This window comes from Dendrobates tinctorius, unplaced genomic scaffold (genome assembly GCF_039654945.1).
Source record: "Dendrobates tinctorius isolate UK_male_01 unplaced genomic scaffold, ASM3965494v1 ptg000062l, whole genome shotgun sequence".
Lineage (NCBI taxonomy): Eukaryota > Metazoa > Chordata > Amphibia > Anura > Dendrobatidae > Dendrobates > Dendrobates tinctorius.
In genome coordinates, this window is record NW_027361730.1 from 40,462,075 (window position 1) to 40,485,110 (window position 23,036).

The 23,036-nt window shown below is 42.3% G+C and overlaps 2 protein-coding genes across 7 annotated transcripts in view; one reads left to right on the forward strand and one right to left on the reverse strand.

Moving 5' to 3' along the window:
* Positions 1-1,914: 1,914 nt before the first annotated feature.
* The window catches only part of HYKK (hydroxylysine kinase), a 71,962-nt gene continuing 50,840 nt past the window's right edge, over positions 1,915-23,036 (reverse strand). For all 5 annotated transcript variants that reach the window (XM_073579592.1, XM_073579595.1, XM_073579591.1 and 2 more), the window contains exons 4-5: positions 22,032-22,215; positions 1,915-2,968 (exon numbers count right to left, since the gene is read on the reverse strand). In XM_073579592.1, coding sequence (XP_073435693.1) covers positions 2,499-2,968; positions 22,032-22,215 — 654 coding nt within the window. In that variant the 3' untranslated portion in view covers positions 1,915-2,498. The remainder of the gene's footprint in view (positions 2,969-22,031; positions 22,216-23,036) is intronic.
* The window catches only part of LOC141093111 (long-chain fatty acid transport protein 2-like), a 243,014-nt gene continuing 227,735 nt past the window's right edge, over positions 7,758-23,036 (forward strand). For both annotated transcript variants that reach the window (XM_073579587.1, XM_073579590.1), the window contains exon 1: positions 7,758-7,899. The gene's annotated coding sequence lies outside the window, so the exon portion shown is untranslated. The remainder of the gene's footprint in view (positions 7,900-23,036) is intronic.

Consider the following 23,036-nt stretch of genomic DNA (forward strand, 5'->3'; position numbering starts at 1 on the left):
TAAAAAATAATTTGAGAAAAAAAATATTTTTTATTTTCATGGCTCTGCTCTATAAACTTCTGTGAAGCACCTGGGGGTTCAAAGTGCTCACAATGTATCTAGATAAGTTCCTTAGGGGGTCTAGTTTCCAAAATGGAGTCATTTGTGGGGGAGATCCAAAGTTTAGGCACACAGGGGCTCTACAAACATGACATGGTGTCCGCTAACGATTAGAGCTAATTTTCCTTTCAAAAAGTCAAATGGCGCTCCTTCCCTTCTGAGCCCTGCCGTGTGCCCAAACTGTGATCCCCCCCCCACATATGGGCTACCAGCGTACTCAGGACAAACTGGACAACTTTTGTGGTCCAATTTCTCATGTAAGCCATGTGAAAATAAAAAATAGCGTTCTAAAAAATCATTTTTGAGGAAAGAAAAGGATTTTTTTATTTTCACTGCTCTGTGTTATAAACTTTTCTGAAGCATTTGTTGGTTCAAAGTGCTCACTAAACATCTAGATAAGTTCCTTAAGGGGTCTAGTTTCCAAAATGGTGTCACTTGTGGGGGGTTTTCACTGTTTAGGCACACAGGGGCTCTCCAAACGTGACATGGTGTCCGATAACGATTGGAGCTAATTTTCCATTCAAAAAGTCAAATGGTGCTCCTTCCCTTCTGGACCCTGCCGTGTGCCCAAACAGTGGTTTATGACCACATATGAGTTATCAGTGTACTCAGGAGAAATTGCCACACAAATTTTAGGATCCATTTTATCCTGTTGCCCATGTGAAAATGAAAAAACTGAGGCTAAAAGAAAATTTGTGAAAAAAAAAGTACTACTTTTTTTTTTTTACGGATCAATTTTTGAAGCACCTGGGGGTTCAAAGTGATCACTATGCATCTAGATAAGTTCCTTGGGGGGGTCTAGTTTCCAAAATGGGGTCACTTGTGGGGAAGCTCCAATGTTTAGGTACACGGGGACTCTCCAAACGCGACATGGCAACCGCTAAATATTCCAGCATATTTTCCATTCAAAAAGTCAAATGGTGCTCCTTCCCTTCCGAGCCCTGCCGTGCACCCAAACAGTGGTTTATGACCATATACGACGTATCGGTGTACTCAGGAGAAATTGCCCAACAAATTTTAGGATCTATTTTATCCTGTTGCTCATGTGAAAATAAAAAAAATTGATGATAAAATAAATTTTTGGTTGGAAAAATTAAAGTGTCCCATTTTTCCTTCCATGTTGCTTTAGTTCCTGTGAAGCACCTGAAGGGTTAATAATCTTCTTGAATGTAATTTTGAGAAGCTTGAGGGGTGCAGTTTTTAGAATGGTGTCACTTTTGGGTATTTTCTCCATATAGACCTGTCAAAGTGACTTCAAATGTGATGTGGTCCCTAAAAAAAATGGTTTTGTAAATTTTGTTGTAAAAATGAGAAATCACTGGTCAACTTTGAACCCTTATAACTTTCTAACAAAAAAATTTTGTTTCCAAAAATTGTACTGATGTAAAGTAGACATGTGGGAAATGTTATTTAGTAACACATAACTCTCTAGTTTAACAGAATAAAAATTCAAAGTTTGAATATTGCAAAATTTTCAAAATTTACCAAATTTCTGACTTTTTCACAAACGCAAAAATTATCGACCTAAATTTACCACTAACATGAAGCCCAATATGTTACATAAAACAATCTCAGAATCGCTAGGATGCGTTGACGCGTTCTAGAGTTATTACCTCATAAAGGGACACTGGTCAGAATTGCAAAAAATGGCCTGGTCTTGTCATTAAGGTCAAAATAGGCTTGGTCATGAAGGGGTTAAAATCTGAATAGGTGCCTAAAGAAACAGGTTTTGTAAATTTCTTGAAAAATTGCTGCTAAACTTTTACTAACAAAATAAAATTACGCTTCAAAAATTATGTTGATGTAACGTAGACATATGGAAAATGTTTTTTTATTAATTATTTTGCACAGCTTAACTACCATAACTGGCTTAAGTTTATAAAAATGGAAAGTTTGAAAATTGCGACTTTCTTTAAACATTTCACAAATAAATGCAAAACATATATACCTAAATTTACCACTAGCATAAAGTACAATGTGTCACAAAGAAACAATGCCAAAATCATTGGGATATGTTGAAGAGTTATTAACACATGAATTGAGACTTGTCATATTTTAAAAAAAAAATTGCCTGGTCACTAAAGTCATAATTGGCTCTGTCACTAAGAGGTTATTATTCATAATATTGCGTCTGTTATTCAACAGTTTTTTCCCCACACTCACACTCCCCGCAGTTACATATTTTAAGCTGTGCTCACACCTGCATTTGGAATAGGCAACGTTCGGCCCACATTTGAATATGGAAAATTTTGCCAATAATCATGGACAAAATGATTTACCCTTGTCCACTATTTTGTTGGAAGAAATCAAAGGTATTATGACAGAAAGCAGACTGACCCCATCATAGTCAGTCATTGGTGTAATATGAATGAACAGAATATATATTTGTGAACAGAAGCTTAGTTCTCATGTCTTCTGTCAAGGTATGATTTTGCCGTGTCCTCCCAGATCTTCTCGATGGCTTCTTTTCCAATATCAAGTAAAGTCATTAGATGCTTCCACCCAGTTTTTGCAGTTATCATAAGATATTCTTCATTTTCAGGGCAAAGTAGAACGCTATATCTTGCCATTACCAGAGACTGGGAAAACCTACAGCACACTAGAGTGAACAGTGCCGCCTTTTCTTCTTTTGTCAGTGGAACCACACTCTCATATCCGGCAAGAACATATCCCCCTACCGGAAGAGGGTCAGGACTTTCAATCATCATGTACATTATTGTGATTGCAACCTCATAAACGTAATAACCAGAGCTCATGTCGCCAAAATCCAGGATTCCTGAGACTCTGTACTGGTTCCTGTTATTTTCATTGGATACATTGATTTTTTCTAACAGTAAATTGTGGTCATTCAAGTCTCCATGATTTATGCCTGAAATGAGAAGAAGAAACATCACGGCTGATGTAAATCTTAATTTAGTTTACAAAAGGTACATGTTACTGTTTCATGGGTTTGATGAGATGGAAATGATAGTATTATTGCAGTGTGATATATACATTTAGATGCCAAAAAAAAAAAAAACAATCACAGTACAACAGTGCACGTGTAACCTGTACTCAAATAAATGGATCACCCTACTAATTGGTTGCAAAGCCACATTACAAAGTTATACAATGCGGCTACATTTTATAAACTCCAACTGATCTAACTGTATTAGAAACCTATTCTTGTGACTTGTGTTCATATCTTGTATATGCTGTATACTTATTAGACTATTAACCACTTAATGAAAATATACGATGAAATTCAGATTTTTACGACAGTCATTAACAAGCCTTATTCTACTAGCAACAACTATACTGAGGATGTTAATGTACCCAGGACATGGAGGAAAGCTACTACAGACTTATCACTGTAATCATCGCTTTCAGAAAGAACAAGGGTTGCGCTCTCCCACAGCTCCCCGCCTGTCCTCTCACTTGGAATTCTATGAGCTGAGAGACCTGGCTCTGCTGTGAGAGCAGTATAAAATGAACAAAAAGCTACTGCAAAAAAAAACAACAAAAAAAAGATAATAAACTTGAATTTTTTACTGTTTATTTTCTCTAACATTGTAAACAAGAAATAAATCCAGAGAAGATCAGCTTATCTGCAGTTCCTAGCAGCAGGTACATGTCAAATGGACCAGTTGAGTTGAACAGTGCACCACCGGTTGTCAGATTCCCAATGGTTTGATATCGATGACTTATCCACAGAATAGATTATCAATATCAGATAAGAGGATGACACCTTTTTCCAAAATCTGTCTCTGTACCTTCACTATTCCGGAGAATGTTTCTAAAACATGTAGTGTGATAATACTGCCACTTAGTGGCTGCAGCTGTTCCACATATGAATAGAGATTCTATGATTATGAAAAGAAAACTTGCCACAATGTGTGAACACAAAATTATTGACCCAAAATTTCTCACAACTGAAGGCCGATTTCCATCACAGTTGAGAACAGCATTTAAGCAATGTACACACAAAGTTTTTCAAGGATTTTGGAGGAGAAACAGAGCAGAAACTCTCCAAATCCTTCTTCAAATCTCAAAACTTATCAAAAATGTTGAGATCCAGCTCAGTTTCTGCTGCAAAAGCTCATAAAAAAAACCACTCTGTGTACACATATCATAATGTTCTCCAAGGCAAATATAAAACATTTATACTCATTTCCCAGACTACTATTTGGGTGGTAGTTTGTCAATTCAGCAAGCAAGCTCATTTTGTTCCTTTGTCATTATTACCAAATGCAAAGACATTCTCCAGGTTGCTTATATCTCATATTATCAGGCTACATGGGGCTCCTCTTAACATTGTTTCTGATAGGGGATTAGTTCTGAATGTTCTGAGGTGGAAGTCGATGTGCAGAGACTTGGGGATGTCTGGAGGAAGGTTCAAAAAATACTGGGACCACTCAGTTTTGCCAAAAACGGAAGGCCGATAGAAGACATTCAGTGGGTCTTGTTTTTAAGGTTGGGGATAGGGTTTGACTGCCATCCAGAAACAACAAACTTAGCCCCTTCATGACCAAGCCTATTTTGACCTTAATGACCAGGCCATTTTTTGCAATTCTGACCAGTGTCCCTTTATGAGGTAATAACTCTAGAACACTTCAACGCATCCTAGCGATTCTGAGAATGTTTGTTCATGACATATTGGGCTTCATGTTAGGGGTAAATTTAGGTTGATAATTTTTGCGTTTATTTGTGAAAAAATCAGAAACTTGGCGAAAATTTTGAAAATTTTGCAATTTTCAAATTTTGAATTTTTATTCTGTTAAACCAGAGATTTATTTGACATAAAATAGTTTCTAACATTTCCCACATGTCTACTTTACATCAGCACAATTTTGGAAACAAAATTTTTTTTCCGTTAGGAAGTTATAAGGGTTAAAAGTTGACCAGTGATTTCTCATTTTTACAACAAAATTTACAAAACCATTTTTTTAGGGACCACATCACATTTGAAGTCACTTTGATGGGTCTATATGGAGAAAATACCCAAAAGTGACACCATTCTAAAAACTGCACCCCCTCAAGCTTCTCAAAACTACATTGAACAAGATTATTAACCCTTCAGGTGCTTCACAGGAACTAAAGCAACGTGGAAGGAAAAAATGGACATTTAAAATTTTTCAACAAAAATTTTCTTTTATCATCAATTTTTTCATTTTCACATGGGCACCAGGATAAAATGGATCCTAAAATTTGTGGGGCAATTTCTCCTGAGTACACGGATACTTCATATGTGGTCATAAACCACTGTTTGGGTGCACAGCAGGGTCTGGAAGGGAAGGAGCACCATTTGACTTTTTGAATGGAAAATTAGCTCCAATCGTTATCGGACACCATGTCGCGTTTGGAGAGCCCCTGTGTGCCTAAACAGTGAAACCCCCCCACAAGTGACACCATTTTGGAAACTAGACCCCTTAGGGAGCAGTGAAAATAAAAAATCATTTTTTTTCCTCAAAAATGATTTTTTAGCATGCTATTTTTTATTTTCACATGGCTTACATGAGAAATTGGACCACAAAAGTTGTTGTCCAGTTTGTCCTGAGTACGCTGGTACCTCACATGTGGGGGGAACCACTGTTTGAGCGCACGGCAGGGCTCAGAAGGGAAGGAGCGCCATTTGACTTTCTGAAAGGAAAATTAGCTCCAATCGTTAGCGGACACCATGTCGTGTTTGGAGAGCCCCTATGTGCCTAAACTTTGGATCTCCTGCACAAGTGACCCCATTTTCGAAACTAGACTCCGTAAGGAACTTATCTAGATGCATAGTGAACACTTTGAACCCCCAGGTGCTTCACAGAAGTTTATAACGCAGAGCCGTGAAAATAAAAAATCATGAAAAAATTGTGGAAAAAAAATGATTTTTAGCCCTCAATTTTTTTTCCACAAGGGTAACAGGATAAATTGGACCCCAAAAGTTGTCCAGTTTGTCCTGAGTATGCTGGTACCCCATATGTGGGGGGGAAACCACTGTTTGGGCACACGTCAGGCCTTGGAAGGGAAGTAGTGAGGTTTTGAAATGCCAACTTGATGGAATGGTCTGCGGGCGTCATGTTGTCTTTGCAGAGCCCCTGATGTGACTAAACTGTGGAAACCCCCCACAAGTGACCCCATTTTGGAAACTAGACCCCCCAAGGAACTTATCTAGATGTGTGGTGAGCACTTTGAACCCCTAAGTGCTTCACAGAAGTTTGTAACGCAAAGCTGTGAAAATAAAAAAATCATTTTTTTCCTCCAAAAAATGATTTTTAGCCCGCAATTTTTTTTCCACAAGGGTAACAGGATAAATTGGACCCCAAAAGTTGTTGTCCAGTTTGTCCTGAGTACGTTGGTACCCCATATGTGGGGGGGAACCACTGTTTGGGCACACGTCAGGGCTCGGAATGGAAGTAGTGACATTTTGAAATGCAGACTTTGATGGAACAGTGCTCAAACTCTGATCTAAAACACTGATGAACAGTGGTCCGTGTTTTTACGCAAGTTAAAAATCACAGACATCAGAATGAGGTTTTAAATGAAATCTGTCAGAGGTTTTTGCTACTTCATCTGAAACCAGCATAATGTGGTAAAAGAGACCTTGAATCCAACAATGTATCACTTAGTTTACTGGGTGCAGCAGCTGTAATACAATCAGTGTTTTTAGCCGTAGCATGAAGCCGAGCTGAGAAAGCTAACCATGCCCACACCAGGCTCTCTATGTACATAGCTATAGACAGTGAGCTACATATCATGGAGGGGGTGGAGTTAGACTAGGGCTAGTGTGAGCACCTGGCAGTGGTAATATCCTAGTGATAAAACCTTCATTATAAATTAAAAACAGCACATGGCCACAAAAAAACCTTAAAAATATATGCCAAAAATATATGACAAAAATTCTTGTGAAACACACATAAAATGCATGACATTATTTACAAGACAAGCTACAAAAGACTCTGATGTCAGAGTAGCTTGAAAAGGGGTTGTCCCCTACTCGGACATCCTGATTCCAATAACTGTATATCCACTAGTCAAAATAATAGCAGTTATACTCACCTCCTATGCGGGTGCCATCCCAGCAGCACTGGCTCTCCCGGAGCTCATGTGACATTATGTTACACAATCCCTGGGGCCAGTCAGTGGCCGCATCATTATCTTATCTTTCTAATGTAACGGACATCTAGAGGAAGCCAAAGCTGTTACTGCCTTCTCACTCTCTCTCACTGCCTCCGGATGTCTGTTAAGTCCCAAGGAGAAGAGTGAAGTGAACACTGACTAGCTGGAGAAATAGTGTGACACCATTGAGAGCCAAAGCCAAAACAGCAGGAAAAGTGCTGCACCAGAGGTATAGGTATTATTAAAAAAAATTGGAGTCCTGCTCAACTGTTGAGCCAGACTCCAATTTTTTCTATTATCCTTGATGTGAGGACAGGGAGAGGCCGGTGTCTGAGCCCCAAGGGGATGAGCATTGAGCAACTGGGGAAGCTGGAATCAATATTTCATAGGTGTTATTATTTTGCTTGGGTGATTGAGAAGGGGTTGTCTGAGTAATGGACAGTCCTTTTGAAGAGTTCATGTAGTTGAGTATGCCATAAGCTGGATTATGATGAGAATATTCAGGATAAGGCTGACTTTATTATCAGATATTTATTTTAGGGAGTCACACGCAGCCCAGATGATCCTGGATCCTGTATGGCTGCTCTACATTTAAATAAATGTGTTTGACTTATAATAATTAAAACGAAGATTTTGGTCTCTGATACAGATTCTTTGTGAGCATTTTACATGCACTTATTACTGATATTCACATAGAAACCATCTACTGAGTCTCAGGTAAGTGCTAAAAATGAGATCAATATTGGAAAACCTTTTTTTCTGCAATAACAGTATGGGCATTCTGGGTAGTAACTAAATTCAGCAGTAAAGTACTGATTGACCTAAAAGATGGATTGACTACATAATTGAAGCAATATTATTTTGACTATTTGAGCACTGTATTTGTCTATTATATTTTTAAGCTTTTATACAAGAAATAGGGTGAATTGATAGTAATGAGACTGAAAGGGTTGACATGCAGATGACTAAGGCTACTTTCACACATCAGTTTTTTGCCGTCAGGCAGGATCCGGCTTTTTTTAGAAAAAACGGATCCGGCATAAATTTTGGAGAACTGTAGAAACGGATCCGTTTTTTTGCTGGATCCGTCTCTGTTCCTGGCGGCTGGCCAATTGGATCTGAGCATGCGCAGACTTAAAAAAAACGGATCCGGTTGCTGGATCCGTCTTTTTCTGGATCCGGCGCATTCCGGCGCCCATAGACTTTCATTGTAGCAAAAAGCTGGAAGCGCCGGATCCGGCGCTTCCGGCTTTTTTGCCGGAGACAAAAAACGTTACAGTAGACGTTTTTTCAAGACGCCGGAATGAGACAAGTTGCCGGATCCGGCAAAAAACGGATGAAACGCAATGCCATCCGGCGCGATCCGGCGCTAATGCAAGTCAATGGGGAAAAAACGGATCCGGCATTGCATTTTGCCGGATCCGTTTTTTCCAAAAAAAGCCGGATCGCGCCTGAAGGCAAAAAACTGATGTGTGAAAGAGGCCTAAGAAATCTGCCAAGCAATGTGTAATTTATTTTTTTTAAAATCTCATGTACTTAGCTTGTAATTTATTATGCTGCAGATTTTTTGTATCTATACCAAATACGTACTATGTGCAGTTAACCTTATGGGTCCAGTTGTCCATAAGCTTGCTGAATGTCTTCAATAGCAACTATCAGAGTTGTGAATGTAAATATGCTCTGTAATATAGAGTGCACATCTCAGGATCTGTACAACAAAAGTATACTTATAAAACCACACAACTTTTTGTGCAACTTATTTTATATTATTTATTATGCTTTGCTTATCAATATCATATTCTGCAGCGCTTTACATACATCACAGACCCCAATAGGGCTCACAATCTGAATTTCCTATCAGGCTGTGTGCAAACGTTGCGGATTGTAAGCGGTTTTGCCGCGTTTTTTCGCCGCGAAAATGCTTACAGAACACAACCCATTGAATTCAATGGCATTCCGCAAAGCTGTGCTAATGCTGTGTATTTTTTCGCGGCAGAATCGCATTGCGGAAAAATACGCAGCATGCTCATTCATTGTGCGTAATCGTGGCGATTCCGCACACATAGGAATGCATTGATCCACTTGCTTTCCGCATGTGGCTATGCCCACCATGCCCAAAGTAAGCGGATCATGTGCTGATGGTACCTGGGGTCTGGAGGAGAGGAAACTCTCCTCCAGGCCCTGGGTACCATATCCCTGTTTAAAAAGAATTAAAATAAAAAATTGTGATATTCTCACCTTCCGGCGGCCCCTGGAGTCCTTCCCGCCTCTCACCACGCTGGCGGCATCTTCGGGTCCCAGTGATGCCTTGCGACAGTGACCTGTGATGACGTAGTGGTCTCGCGTGATGCTACTTCATCTGGGGTCATTGTCGCAAGGCATCGCTGGGAACGGGAGTTGCCGGGAGCATCGTGAGGCTTGGGAAGGCTGCGGGGGACACCGGAAGGTGAGAATATCACGATTTTTTATTTTTAACATTCTTTTTACTATTGATGCCGCATAGGCAGCATCAATAGTAAAAAGTTGGTCACACTTGTCAAACACTATGTTTGACGAGTGTGACCAACCTGTCAATCAGTTCTCCAAGCGATGCTACAGATATCTTGGAAAACGCTAGCAATCTGCAAGCTAAATATGCTTGCAAAACGCTAGTGTTTAGCGGGAAAACACATGCCAATTCCTCATGCGTATTTCCCGCGGCAGGGAGTTGCGGAATTGCTGCGGAAATTTCTGCGGAAATTCCGAACGTGTGCGCATAGCCTCAGTATGTCTTTGAAATGTGGGCAGAAACCCACGCAAGCATGGGGAGAACATACAAACTCCTTGCAGATGTTGTCCTTGGTGGGAATTGAACCTAAAACCACAGCCTTGCAGTCAGTAGCATATCTACCAGGGGGGCAGAGGGGGCGGTCGTCCCGGGCCCTGCGCTCTGAGGGAGCCCACCCAGAGCTACGCTACTGTCACTGTACTGGCATGCTCAGCGCGCCCATACAGTTACATTCTGCAGCACAGCAGTGAGAATCATCTCCCTACTCTGCCACCCGGCCGCTATGGGTCGCCTTAGCATTCGCGGAGGGGGCGATGCTAGCAGTGGGCCCCCCATCATCGCAAAGTCAACAGTTGACTGCATTGATGAGAGTGGGATTGTTACAATCCCTCTCCCATCATCCCCCTCTCAGCATCTGACGTCACTGATGCAGACACTGACAGAGGTCGTGATGACATCTCTACTCGGCGCCCCTTGTCTGGAGACGTGAGGGAGCTCTGAGCAGCGGAGGAAGAGAAGTGAGTATTGTATGTATTTATTTTTCATGAGGGTGCTTTATATTATAAAAAGTCTGCCTATGGGGGTGCATTATGCAATTCAGAGTCTGCCTATGGGGGTGCATTCTACTATATAGAGTCTGCCTTTGGGGGCTGTATTATACAATATAGAGTCTGCCTATGAGGGTGCATTATACTATATAGAATCTGCCTATGGGGGGTGCATTATACTGTAGAGTCTACCTATGGGTAACAGTTGTCATGTCGGTCTGGGTCAAATGGAAAAGACGTGAAAAGTGAACGATTCCACCAGAAAGAACGTCAGCTTTAAGTCACCATCTATAAAGGCACCCCCCATGAAGAAGCGAACTTTCTGTTCGTGAAACGTGCGTTGGGGTCAGACCGTTGCACCCTAAGTCAGCCTCACAATGGGTAAGGGTCATTACTCTCTTTAAGACATGTAGGTATTTGGGATTTGGTATGCATGGGGCTACTGGTACATACCAATGCAATGCCCCTTCGCTGTTAGTTTAACAATAAAGTATTTTTCCCTTTATGGGGTATAACGCTATAAGACATACTTGCATGTGGATCGCCCGCCAGGGCAGTGGGGTTACTCAGTACCGGGCCAGTGTCTCAGAGGGATGTGTCACAGTGGCGGTGACCCGGTCCGTGGCTCTGGGCGTCCATGTAAAAGGGGTGAAACGGGGCTGAATAAAGTTTATAGGTGAATGATACGTGACGCCACCTGTGGTGCTCGGCAACGAAGTGGTTAAGCCGACGCTGCAGGCAGATCCTCTGGGACCGATGGTATAAGGCTGCAAGATGTAAGAGCTCCCCACAGGTAGAGCTGTAGTCCCAGGGCAGTAGTAATAGGTGCTGAGGAAGAGGGTGCAGTGTTAGGCATAGAGATGTAGCAGTGCTGAAGGGGTTGCAGGAAGAAGGCAATGACACAACAGGGTGCAGTTTCCTTTACCTTTACTGTGCTTTGTAAGTGTAGTCCAGGATCCAGTTTACAAATGGAACAGGAGTTGATCAGCCTGGGAGCAACTTAGGAATCTCTCAATGCAGATGGGTTGTGTAGCCTCCTTTCTAGCGCTTATCTGAGGTACTTGCAGTACTGAGTTACACTGAAGTTCCCCTTGCTTGCTCTCTTTAGAACTCCCCTCGTATGGCAGACAGCTGTAGCCTCCTTTTTCTGGCTCACCCAAGTTGCTGCTGTGCCTCCGATTCTTAGCTGGGAACAGAGCATTTACAGCCTCTTGTTCCTCTGGTTTCTGCTGCAGGACCATCAGCATCCATACAACCTCGGATACCGGACTCCGGACCATGCGCTACAGCTAGAAGTGAGCCTGAATTCTGCTCAATCCTCCAGCTCCTCTTTTCCCTCTCCACAGAGCTGAAATAACTTCCCTTTCCTGGCTGCAGAGAGCAGCTCCTCCCCCAGTTTGGTTCAGAGCTCCCTCTGCTGGCCTGGAGTGGGAACTGTGCTGTTTGCTGGATTTACCTGACAGAGAGACCCTTTGATTGCTTCCAAGCATGACATCACACTCCCAAGGAGGAAGGTAATGCCACTGTGGTGACCATACTCCTGGGGGGCGCCACACATGTACTTGTTATTTCTGCAGATATGCACTACTGCCCTTTCAGTAGGGGTCTTTATCCCCTGAGTCCCATAGCGGATTAATGTTTGTGCAGTTGCAGTTTAACTCTTTCATGGCCTTTGCTCTAATGGCTTTGTACTTTTGACTTTTGGGTTAACACCTGGTCTATATCACTTCTGGGTAGTGATTTCTGATTGCCCTCATCACTTTACACTATGTATTTGCTGGTTTATGTTTTTTTGCTCTCGTATGTGTCTTCTTGTATTATCCAAATAAAAATTTGCACTATTTTGTAGTGGACTTGTGTTCCTCCTTTTTTGTCTATTGTAATAAAGTCCATACTACGTCTATATACGGGGATATTCTTCACACTGGTGGATGATTCTTTATAATGCAGCACTGGAGATTTTTTGCATAAGTTTGGATGTGACGGTCAGTTTTTTGAAATTTGTATTCATTAGCCTTCTGATTGAGCACTCCGCCTTTTAGCCTCAGGCATTCTTAATCATAGCAGGACCCTACCCCTCCACAAAGATATAGATTTCAGTCCAAGAGAGGATTCACAGGTTCCCATACACATGAAGAATTTAGTCTGAGAGGTTTGGCAGTGTTAGGTCCTGGAAAACAAGAATTGCCTTAACCTGGCTTCCAGGTACACATTAATTAGTCAATTTATGTGCTAAGCAATCTCAATTTTTTATATTTCTAATCATTAATGCATTTCAGCTTTCATATTTCATGTTTGCAAGCCATGGTGCTACAGAGTGCTGCCTTATTTATTTGTTCAGAGTCTGTGATGGCACTGCTTTGGGGAAGCTACCGTTTTTCTGAGGGTCTGGACTGTCAGGAGTGCCCTGGTTAAAAGGACGGTGATCCCAGTAAGGCAGCTTCCCCAGGAGTGAGGACTGACAAGGAGTCAGCTTGTGGAGCAGGAGCTCGATGAAGGCAACTCCAGATAAAGGATATTTAATAACGGCAGACAAATTGCTGCCATTGGAACAGACTGTTGGTGCTTGTTGTGTTCCATGAATGTTAATGAAGTGTGCAGTCACCCACAGTAACTGGACGGAGTATGGTCCAGCGTGTTTAGAGACTGCAACTTAATGTCATGAACTGTGAAGCGCTGTGGACTATGTGATAGGTCTGTGAAGTGTAACATGGCCTATGATTCGGTTTATGATTCCTAAATAAACCAAATATACTGTTTTGTGAGAAAAAATGTGCCGGTTTGGCGTCATCCCGTTGCCAAGCGAGTGTCCCCCAACACATGCAGTTAGAGATGAGCGACTTTGCCTTTTTTCGGGTCGAGTCGGGTTTCATGAAACCCGACTTTCGCAAAAGTCGGGTCGAACGCAATCGGCCGATTATCGTGAAAAGTCGAAGGCCGCCTGAAACACGAAACCCAATGTAAGTCAATGGGGAAGAAAAGTCAGCAGTGAGTGGAGGACAGGAAACACACCAACAGTGCCCATTTTAATGCCAAAAACATCAATTTTTATTACTTAAGCTTGTCAACCTTAATTTACTTTATAATAATAGTTAGGCATTGAAAACTGCGGGTTATTTGGCTAAAATTGTGGGGGGGTAGGGGTGGCTCCAGATTTTCGTGGGCCCAGGGCCAAAGAGTGTCAATGGGCTCCTTTAACACATTAAATTAGAAAATGGTAGCACACCAAATATGAAATACGTGAAATACGAATAGCAAAATGGTTTAGTAATACATTTCATAATGGCTTTTGTAAGGCATATCAAATATGGCTTTAGTAATACATTTCATTTTGCTATTCGTATTTCACGTATTTCATATTTGGTGTGCTACCATTTTCTAATTTAATATGTAAGTTGCCTTTTGGTATGCACCTATTCAGACTAGTTCTAGATGTGCCGTCAGTCTTTTCTATTACTTGTATACTAGCTTTCTGACTGAGCACTCCGCCCGTCATCAAGTGTTGATTTTAATTGCATTCAATCACATGTTTGGTTCCTATCGTCCTATATATACAGGCTTTATCATGTTACTAGCCAGAGGTCAGTTCACACCAGGCAGTCAGTATAGGGACTCATTCAATCTGAGATCACCTTGTCGTTGGTGAATGGGCTCACATCTTTTGGCCAAATTTTGTGCTAAGTGTCTCATATGTTTTTCTAGATTACAAAAGCCATTATGCTATTCATATTTCACTTATTTCATATTTGATATGCCTTACAAAAGCCATTATGAAATGTATTACTAAAGCCATTTTGCTATTCGTATTTCACGTATTTCATATTTGGTGTGCTACCATTTTCTAATTTAATATGTAAGTTGCCTTTTGGTATGCACCTATTCAGACTAGTTCTAGATGTGCCGTCAGTTTTTTCTATTCCTTTAACACATGCCACAATTCATGATCCTCGGATACGGCAGAGAAATAGCGGTATAGTACAATGAAAAATACTTCACTTCTTACATCACATGACTGATATCCATTTTAAATTCTCCAATAGCTCCAAAAACGGACTGTATATTACTCCATACAGTATTATGGCCACCGCATAGTGTGCCATACAGAGTAATGAGGCCCATATATTTCTCCAGACAGAATCATTGGTCCCATATAATGTTCGATACAGTATATGAGGAGCTCCACATAATGCTAACGTATATGTTGGTCCCCATGGATGAAGCTCCACTGTCTTATGGGCCGAAATAATGCTCCATATATAATGGGCCCCATTTCTAATGCTCCAGTGTATAATTGGCCCTGTAAAATGCTGCTCCAGTGTCTGATGTCCCCCATTTGGAAAGCTCCAGCATATGATGGGCCTCACGGATGATGCTCTAGTGTAAGATTGGTCCAAATAATGCTCCATATATAATCTGCCCCATTTACAATGCTCCAGTATATGATGGGCCCCATAGATGATGCTCCAGTGTCTTATGGGCCCAAATAATGCTCCATATATAATGGGCCCCATTTCTAATGCTCCAGTGTATAATGGGCCCTGTAAATGCTGTGTGTCTGATGTCCACCTTTGGAATGCTCCAGTGTATGGTGGGCCCCATATATCATTCTCCAGAGTATAGTGCTCCCCAAAAATTGCTCCCAACCTTTAAAACAATTAAATAAGTCTCCTCGCAAGGGAATCCCTGTACTCTGGACTCCTCGTCGTCCCCATCTTCCATCTCTCTGCACTTGGACTGTTTAGGCAGAGGTCGTACAGACGTGATGTCATCGCGCTCTCTGGCCAGAATGTTACTGTCAGGAAACGCAGAAGACGTCACGGCGGTGGAGCAGGGAGAGGTAAGTATTTCAACTTTGCAAGTGCTGTGATCCTGAGCAAGCAGGGGGGGCCCACTCGTTGGCGACGGCACTGGCACAGGGCCCCTCATAGTACGGCGGTGTGTCCGACGGCGGGTGGGGCCCGTGGGGCCCTCCCACCGGCAGAGACACTTTTGCGTACTATGAGTGGCCCTGTGCCAGTGCCGTCGCCCATGAGTATGCCCCCCACCTGCTCAAGGAACCTGCAGTTTCATCTGCACCTTCCTCTTTATCATCGTGTAAGGTGGTATAGTATGCGGGAAGGGGAACCTGAGTTTCATCAGGGTCAGATTCTGGCTGTGTAGAGTGCGAGGGGAATGTAGTGGTCTGGGTCAATGTACCAGCAGAATCATTTAGCAGTGGCTGGGAATCAGTGCACTTGTGGCGCCCCCAGGAGTATGGTCGCCACAGTGGCATTACCTTCCTCCTAGGAAGTGTGATGTCATGCTTGGGAGCAACAAAGGATCTCTCTAGCAGTTAAACCAACACACAACACAGTTCCCACTCAAGGCCAGCAGGGAGAGCCCTGAACCTGACTGCTGAGGAGCTGCTCTCTGTGGACGGGAGGAGGGAAGTTAGGGCAGTCTGTGAAGGGAAGGGGAAGTGTGTGGACGTGAGAAGGGGAGCTGGAGGATGAGCAGAGTTAAGGCTCACTCCTAGCTGGAGCGCATGGTCCAGATTCCGGTCTCCGAGTTTGTAGGGACACTGACAGTCCTGCAGCAGAAACTGGAGGAAGTAGCAGCTCTAAATGCTCTGTCCCAACTAAGGCTCGGAGGCCCCAGCAGCGATGTGTGTGAGCCAGAAGGAAAAGGCTATGGCTGCCTGCCATACGAGAAAGTTCCAAAAGAGCGTCAACAGGGGGAACTTCAGTGAACTCAGTACTGCGAGTACCTCAGATAAGCGCTAGAACGGAGACCACACTACCTATCTGCAGAGAGAGAATTCCTAATTTGCTTCCAGGCTGACCAACTCCTCCATCTGTACTCTGGGTCCTGGATGGCACTTACCAAATACAGGTAAAGGAACTGCACGACTGTGTCTGTCATCTTTCTCCTGCGCCTGGCGTACGGCTCTGCTACATCCTGCACTGCACACCATCTACCAACTCTTTCATCTGCCCTGCAACTACGGCCCTACCTGTGCAGGGCTTCAATATCTTAGCTGCACCACAACATCTGTCCCAGAGAAGCGACACTGCAGCGCTGGTCAATCTGATCAGAAACCACAGGTGGCATCACGTATCATTCACCTATAAACGTTATTCACCCCCTTGCATGGACGCCCAGGGCCACGGACCGGGTCACCACTACCGTGACACATTCCTCTGAGACATCGGCCCGGTGCTGATTAACCCCACTGCCCTGACACTCCATGTCAGATTCATCTTGGACTGGGGAATTCACGATTTGACTTGATAACCCAGGCATGGTATGTGAGAAAGAGCTACATGGACTAATGTGAAGTGTAGCCTGCTGCATCATTCACTTTTGGTGGGGGTGAAGAACACAAGGAAAGGGGTTCTTCCTGACCAGGAGCCAGCACTTGACAACTCAGTGCTTGCATTTTTTGAAACTTCAGAAGAGGAGGGCATATTAGCTGGAGTCTGTTTCGGCAATGGAAGCCAAAACTAGTTCCTGAAGCTCCAGCTTTAAAAGCTGTTTACCTACTCCCAGAAAAGGGAGCCTTGGAGCCCTTGTGGAGCCAGATGATGACGCAGGCTCAACACCTCCTGCCTTAGGTGCTATTGTGCTTTTGCCACTACCAGCAGATGCACCACCACCATCAGTACCAGCTGGCAACCCCCGCCCACTTCCATGGCCTCTTCCACCATACTTCCTCATTTTTGGGAAAATGTACCCAAAATACCACCAGCTATATGGTACTGTAAAACAAGGTACAAGGTGTATATAGTATTGGGGAGAATTTGAATCTCCCTAGAGATTTTAGGAGGCTGAACAATTATCTCAGGCCCACTATAGATTACACCTCAATTTAACAGGCTGAAATAGGCAGGTGTATGACAAGGTACAAGGTGTATGTTGTATTGGGGAGAATTTTGAATCTCCCTAGAGATTTTAGGAAGCTGAACTGTTATGAATGGGTCACCGAGAAGAAAAAAACAAAACAAGCTAAGTCACAGAAGACCAGAGAGGTTGGTAACTATGCAGATTGCAGATCCCTGATCCTAACCACACAACTAGCAGCAGCCGTGGAGCGTACCTACGATGGTCCTAGATGCTTCATCACAGTCGGAGGACTAAATAAGCCTGAAGCAAGAAAAGGGGAAAACTAACTACCCCAGAGCAGACCCCAAAGGAAAGACAGCCCCCACACATGTATTGATGGTGAAACAAGATGAAAACACAAACAGGCAGGAAAATAGGCTGAGCAAACGATGGGGCCCAAACTAACTAGAAAGGATAGGAAAGGAAAGACACTGTCTGCAATCTGCAAAAAACCCTACAAAAATAAAGTCCAACACTTCTGATAGCAAAATTAACCCTGAAGTCACTAGACAGTTGTTAACAATTCCGAAAAGAGGGAAGAATAGGAAGCATTTAAGGAAACCAGGATGGATGAACACAGAACTTAAGCACATGCTAAAAAGGAAGAAAAAAATGTTTATAAAATGGAAAGAGGGAGGCATATCTAAAGAAGAATATAATGCTGTCTGCAGAACCTGCAGGGCACAAATCAGATTAGCTAAAGCTGAAAATGAACTGAGGCTTGCAAGAGATGTCAAAAGCAATAATAAAGGATTTTGGGGATATGTCAAAAGTAAAAGAAAAGTCAAAGATGCTATAGGATTTTTACAGGATGAAAATGATGAAATGGTAAGACAGGATGTTGAGAAGGCTGAACTTTTAAATTCCTATTTTGCATCTGTTTTCTCTCAGAAAGGAAATGCAACATCAACTGTTATTCACTGTCCTATTAAGGGAATAGAAGAATCCAGGATATCTATAAACAGAAAGATAGTGAGGAAACACTTAGCTAACCTAAATGAATTCAAGTCTCCAGGTCCAGATGAATTACACCCCAGAGTACTGAAGGAGATAGCAGAATAAATTTTTGAACCCCTCTCCATAATCTTTGAAAATTCTTGGAGAACAGGAGAAGTGCCAGAAGACTGGAGAAGAGCAAATGTTGTTCCTATCTTCTAAAAGGGGAAGAAGGTGGACCCAGGCAACTATAGGCCGGTGAGGCTGACTTCTATACCAGGAAAGATCTTTGAACAAATTATTAAACAACATGTATGTCAATACCTGGATATGAATGAAGTGATTAAACAGAGTCAGCATGGGTTTCTAACTAATAAGTCATGTCAGACTAACTTAATTTCCTTCTATGACGGTATCACTGATTGGGTGGATCAAGGAAATGCTGTAGATATAGTATATCTTGACTTCAGCAAAGCATTTGACAAAGTCTCTCATACAATCCTTATTGAAAAAATGACTAAGTATGGAATGGACAAGGCAACTGTTAGGTGGATTCATAACTGGCTTAGTGATCGGACCCAAAGAGTGGTCGTAAATGGCTGCACATCCAGTTGGAAGAATGTCTCAAGTGGGGTACCACAGGGCTCTGTCCTGGGCCCTGTATTGTTCAACATCTTTATCAACGATTTAGATGAAGGAATTGAGGGGAAACTGATTAAATTTGCTGATGACACAAAGCTAGGAGGGATAGCTAATACTAGAGAAGAGAGAGAGAGGATTCAAAAAGATTTAAATAAACTGGAGAAGTGGGCAGCAACTAACAGAATGGTTTTTAACAGGGAGAAATGCAAAGTACTACATCTGGGCAATAAAAATGAAAAAAGCATATATAGAATGGGAGGAATAGGGCTAAGTGACAGCACATGTGAAAAAGACTTGGGTATACTAATAGATCACAGACTGAATATGAGTCAACAGTGTGATGCAGCAGCAAAAAAGGCAAATGCAATTCTAGGATGTATTAACAGAAGCATACAGTCTAGATCACGTGAAGTCATTATTTCCCTCTACTCCTCTTTGGTCAGACCTCATCTGGAATATTGTGTCCAGTTTTGGGCACCACATTTTAAAAAAGACATCAACAAACTGGAGCAAGTTCAGAAAAGAGCGACCAGAATGGTGACCGGTCTGCAAACCCTGTCTTATGAGGAAAGGTTGCAGGATTTGGGAATGTTTAGTTTGCAAAAGAGAAGACTGAGAGGAGACTTAATAGCTGTCTACAAATATCTAAAGGGATGTCACATTGTAGAAGGATCAACTTTATTCTCATTTGCACAAGGAAAGACTAGAAGCAATGGGATGAAACTGAATGGGAAGAGACACAGATTAGATATTAGAAAAAACTTTTTGACAGTTAGAGTGATCAATGAGTGGAACAGGCTGCCACGAGAAGTGGTGAGTTCTCCTTCAATGGAAGTCTTCAAACAGAGGCTGGACAGACATCTGACTGGGATGATTTAGCGAATCCTGCTTTGAGCAGGGGGTTGGACCAGATGGCCCAGGAGGTCCCTTCCAACTCTACGATTCTATGATTCACTAGACTTCCCCCACTATATCAGCACTCTGAAATATTCTGAGACAGAGCAAAAAGAGGCCAATCTAATAAGGGACAAAAAGCAAATTGGCAAATACAGATAAATAAGAGTGGAAATTTAGCGCAGCCCCAGCCGGGGCTGGCTGACCACACAAAAAACTGAATAGACCAACAAAATCAAGTGTGAACATTAGCAGAAAAACTTAGCTTTAGATGACTGGAACAGAGCTGAAAACCAAGACCTGACAAGACAGAAGGAATCACCAGCACCAGACTAGGGCGTCGGCTGTCTTAAATCTAGTCAGACTCCTGAGGTCCAATCGTCATCCTCATTATCAGGTGGCAGATTTCTACTGATTAAATCAGCCTCACTACCTCCAGTTACCACCAGAGGGAGCCTGGAAGGAGAACTCACAACTGGTGGACCGAAAAATGAACTCACAACACTGAACTATTATCTCAGGCCCACTATAGATTACACCTCAATGTAACAGGCTGAAATTGACTGGTGTATGACAAGGTACAAGGTGTATATAGTATTGGGGAGAATTTGAATCTCCCTAGAGATTTTAGGAGGCTGATCTATTATCTCAGGCCCACTATAGATTACACCTCAATGTAACAGGCTGAAATAGGCTGGTGTATGACAAGGTACAAGGTGTATATAGTATTGGGGAGAATTTGAATCTCCCTAGAGATTTTAGGAGGCTGAGAATGATGCTCTCAGTCCAAGTATGGCAACAGGCAGCCTAATAAGCAGGACTGCTACACACAAAAGTGTGGAAAAACTAAACTTCGTAACTGTGCAGAAGAGAGGAAGAAAAGTATTTTTGCTTTTAAAAAAGCAGTTTGCACAGCAGTGTGAAAACAGCAATGCAGCTATCAGGTAGCCTTATAAGGCAGCCTAATAACCAACAGAGCTGATGCACAAAAATAGAGCCTCCCCTGTCACTGCACACAAAGTGTTGTGTTGTAAGTGGAATTCACTAACAGCAGAAGCAGTTTTTTGGTTATTCTTCCCTGCCTAATGCTCTCCCTTATTCAGAATCAGCAGCTGCAACCTCTCCCTAATGCTAAGATCGGCAGAAGTAAGATGGCGGTCGGCGTGCACGCCCTTTTATAGCCCCTGTGACGCCACACAAAGCAAGCCAATCACTTGCATGCCCTTCTCAAAGATGGTGGTGACCGCTGCCAATGTCATCGCGTTGCCCACAGTGTGCGTCCTCCATCATTGGCTGAAAAAGGGCACTGGAAGAATCATTTGAAACGCGACTTTGGCGCTCTGGTCGCCGACCTCATTGCCGACCTCACGCTATGGTCGGGTTTCGTTTCGCGAAAGTCGGCGACTTATGAATTTGACTGACCCGTTTCGCTCAACTCTTACACTACAAACTTGTAATGACCTGGAGAATCATAATAGCGGGTCAGGTTTTACATTTAGTAAACATGGTAAAAAACAGACAATTGTGGAATTGCACTTGTTTTTGCAATTTCACTGCACTTGGAAATTTATTTTTTTCCCCCAATTTTCCAATACATTACATGGCCAAACCAATGGTGTCGCTCAAAAGTACAACTCGTCCCGCAAAAAACAAGCCCTCACATATTGATGGAAAAATAAAAAAAGTTATGGCTCTGTGAAGAAGTGGAGCAAAAAACGGAATCTCAAAAAATGGAAAAACCCAAGGTTGAGAAGGGGTTAATATATACAGTCCTATGATTACCCTTTAAGCATTCTGCAATACACACTACTCACATTGTACAGTATGTTAACTCTTCACATTACTTAAACAAAGCACATTACCTTAACACAATAATTGCAATTCACATAACACAATACATGTATGAAAACCTATGACTCTACAACTTCGGCAATTGCTGTGTTCAGGGACAGGGTAATACAGTCCACCACCTTACAACTGAAGCCGTGCGACCCACTCCTGATTATTAGAAGCTGAACACTGCCGGGGGAATAAAATTCATTTCAAGTGCGGTCACTGGGCAGGTTCAGAATCCTATTAACCTGCAGATTAACCCAATGTCTGTAGGTAAATAGCTTTTTTTCATGTGATAGGCTCCCTTTAAAATAGTGAAAAATGGATAAAATAAATAATATTATTTCCCCTAGTTAGACCTAACTTACATTGTCGGAATATTTTCAGATATTGCTTCACCGAATTCTCAAATTGATTGATAACTTCTTCTATTTTCCGACGTAAGTTTTCTTCTTTAATTGCATATGTATATTTTCTCAGCAGTGGAGTGTTTGATAAGTTCCAGATAAACTCCCCACGATCAAAACTTTTCTTATATGAATGCTGAAATTTCTGTAATATAAAATCATATGACATGGTTATTCATTGTCTCAAGCCTTCAGGGAACAGTCTCTTGAATTACTGTGGAAGAATTGCAGTTAAATTACATTTTTCTGCCATAAATATTTGTATTATGTGACATTTGGGCTGAACATCCTAATTTATGTTGCATCACGTTAAAAAAAAAAACATGGGGCGTTCTAACATTTTTTTTTCTATGAGTCTAAACATTCATATAACTGACAGATATTCTTAATAAAATCCCTGTACATATATTGGGCTCGCTCCCTCTAGCTAATATCATTGGATGGCACCCGAGTGCAGTCCGATGTTTCACACACGCCCATATACTTGTATGGGTGTGTGATGAAGGAGCAGCCGCCATCTTAGATATGGGGCCACATGTCTGAGCTTGGCATCCATTTTGGTTTAAGTTCAGGAATTACAGGCAGTTAACGGCTTCTATACCCCCAGGTGCTGTGTACTTAGTAAATACAAGCAGGATTTAGTGTTCCAATGCTAAATAGCCAGGGCCATTGGTGTGATAATGAGGATAGGCCCAAAACAGAGCTTCAAAGCTCAGGTACAGAGCCGTGCCAGCAGGGGGCCGGGAAAAAGCCTAGGGCTTCAATTAGAATGTACCTGCTAGCAGACGCAGGAATATATGTCCTTTGTGTGTCCCAGACGCTTTGGCTCCATCCTAGGAGCATGGATTATTAGCCCACCCTCTGACACAGGGGGGAGGAACCTAGCGTGTTTAAGGACTAGCAGCCCCCGGCAGACGCTCATTTCTTTCACACAGAAGATCCAGACGATGACGATCTAAGAAGGAC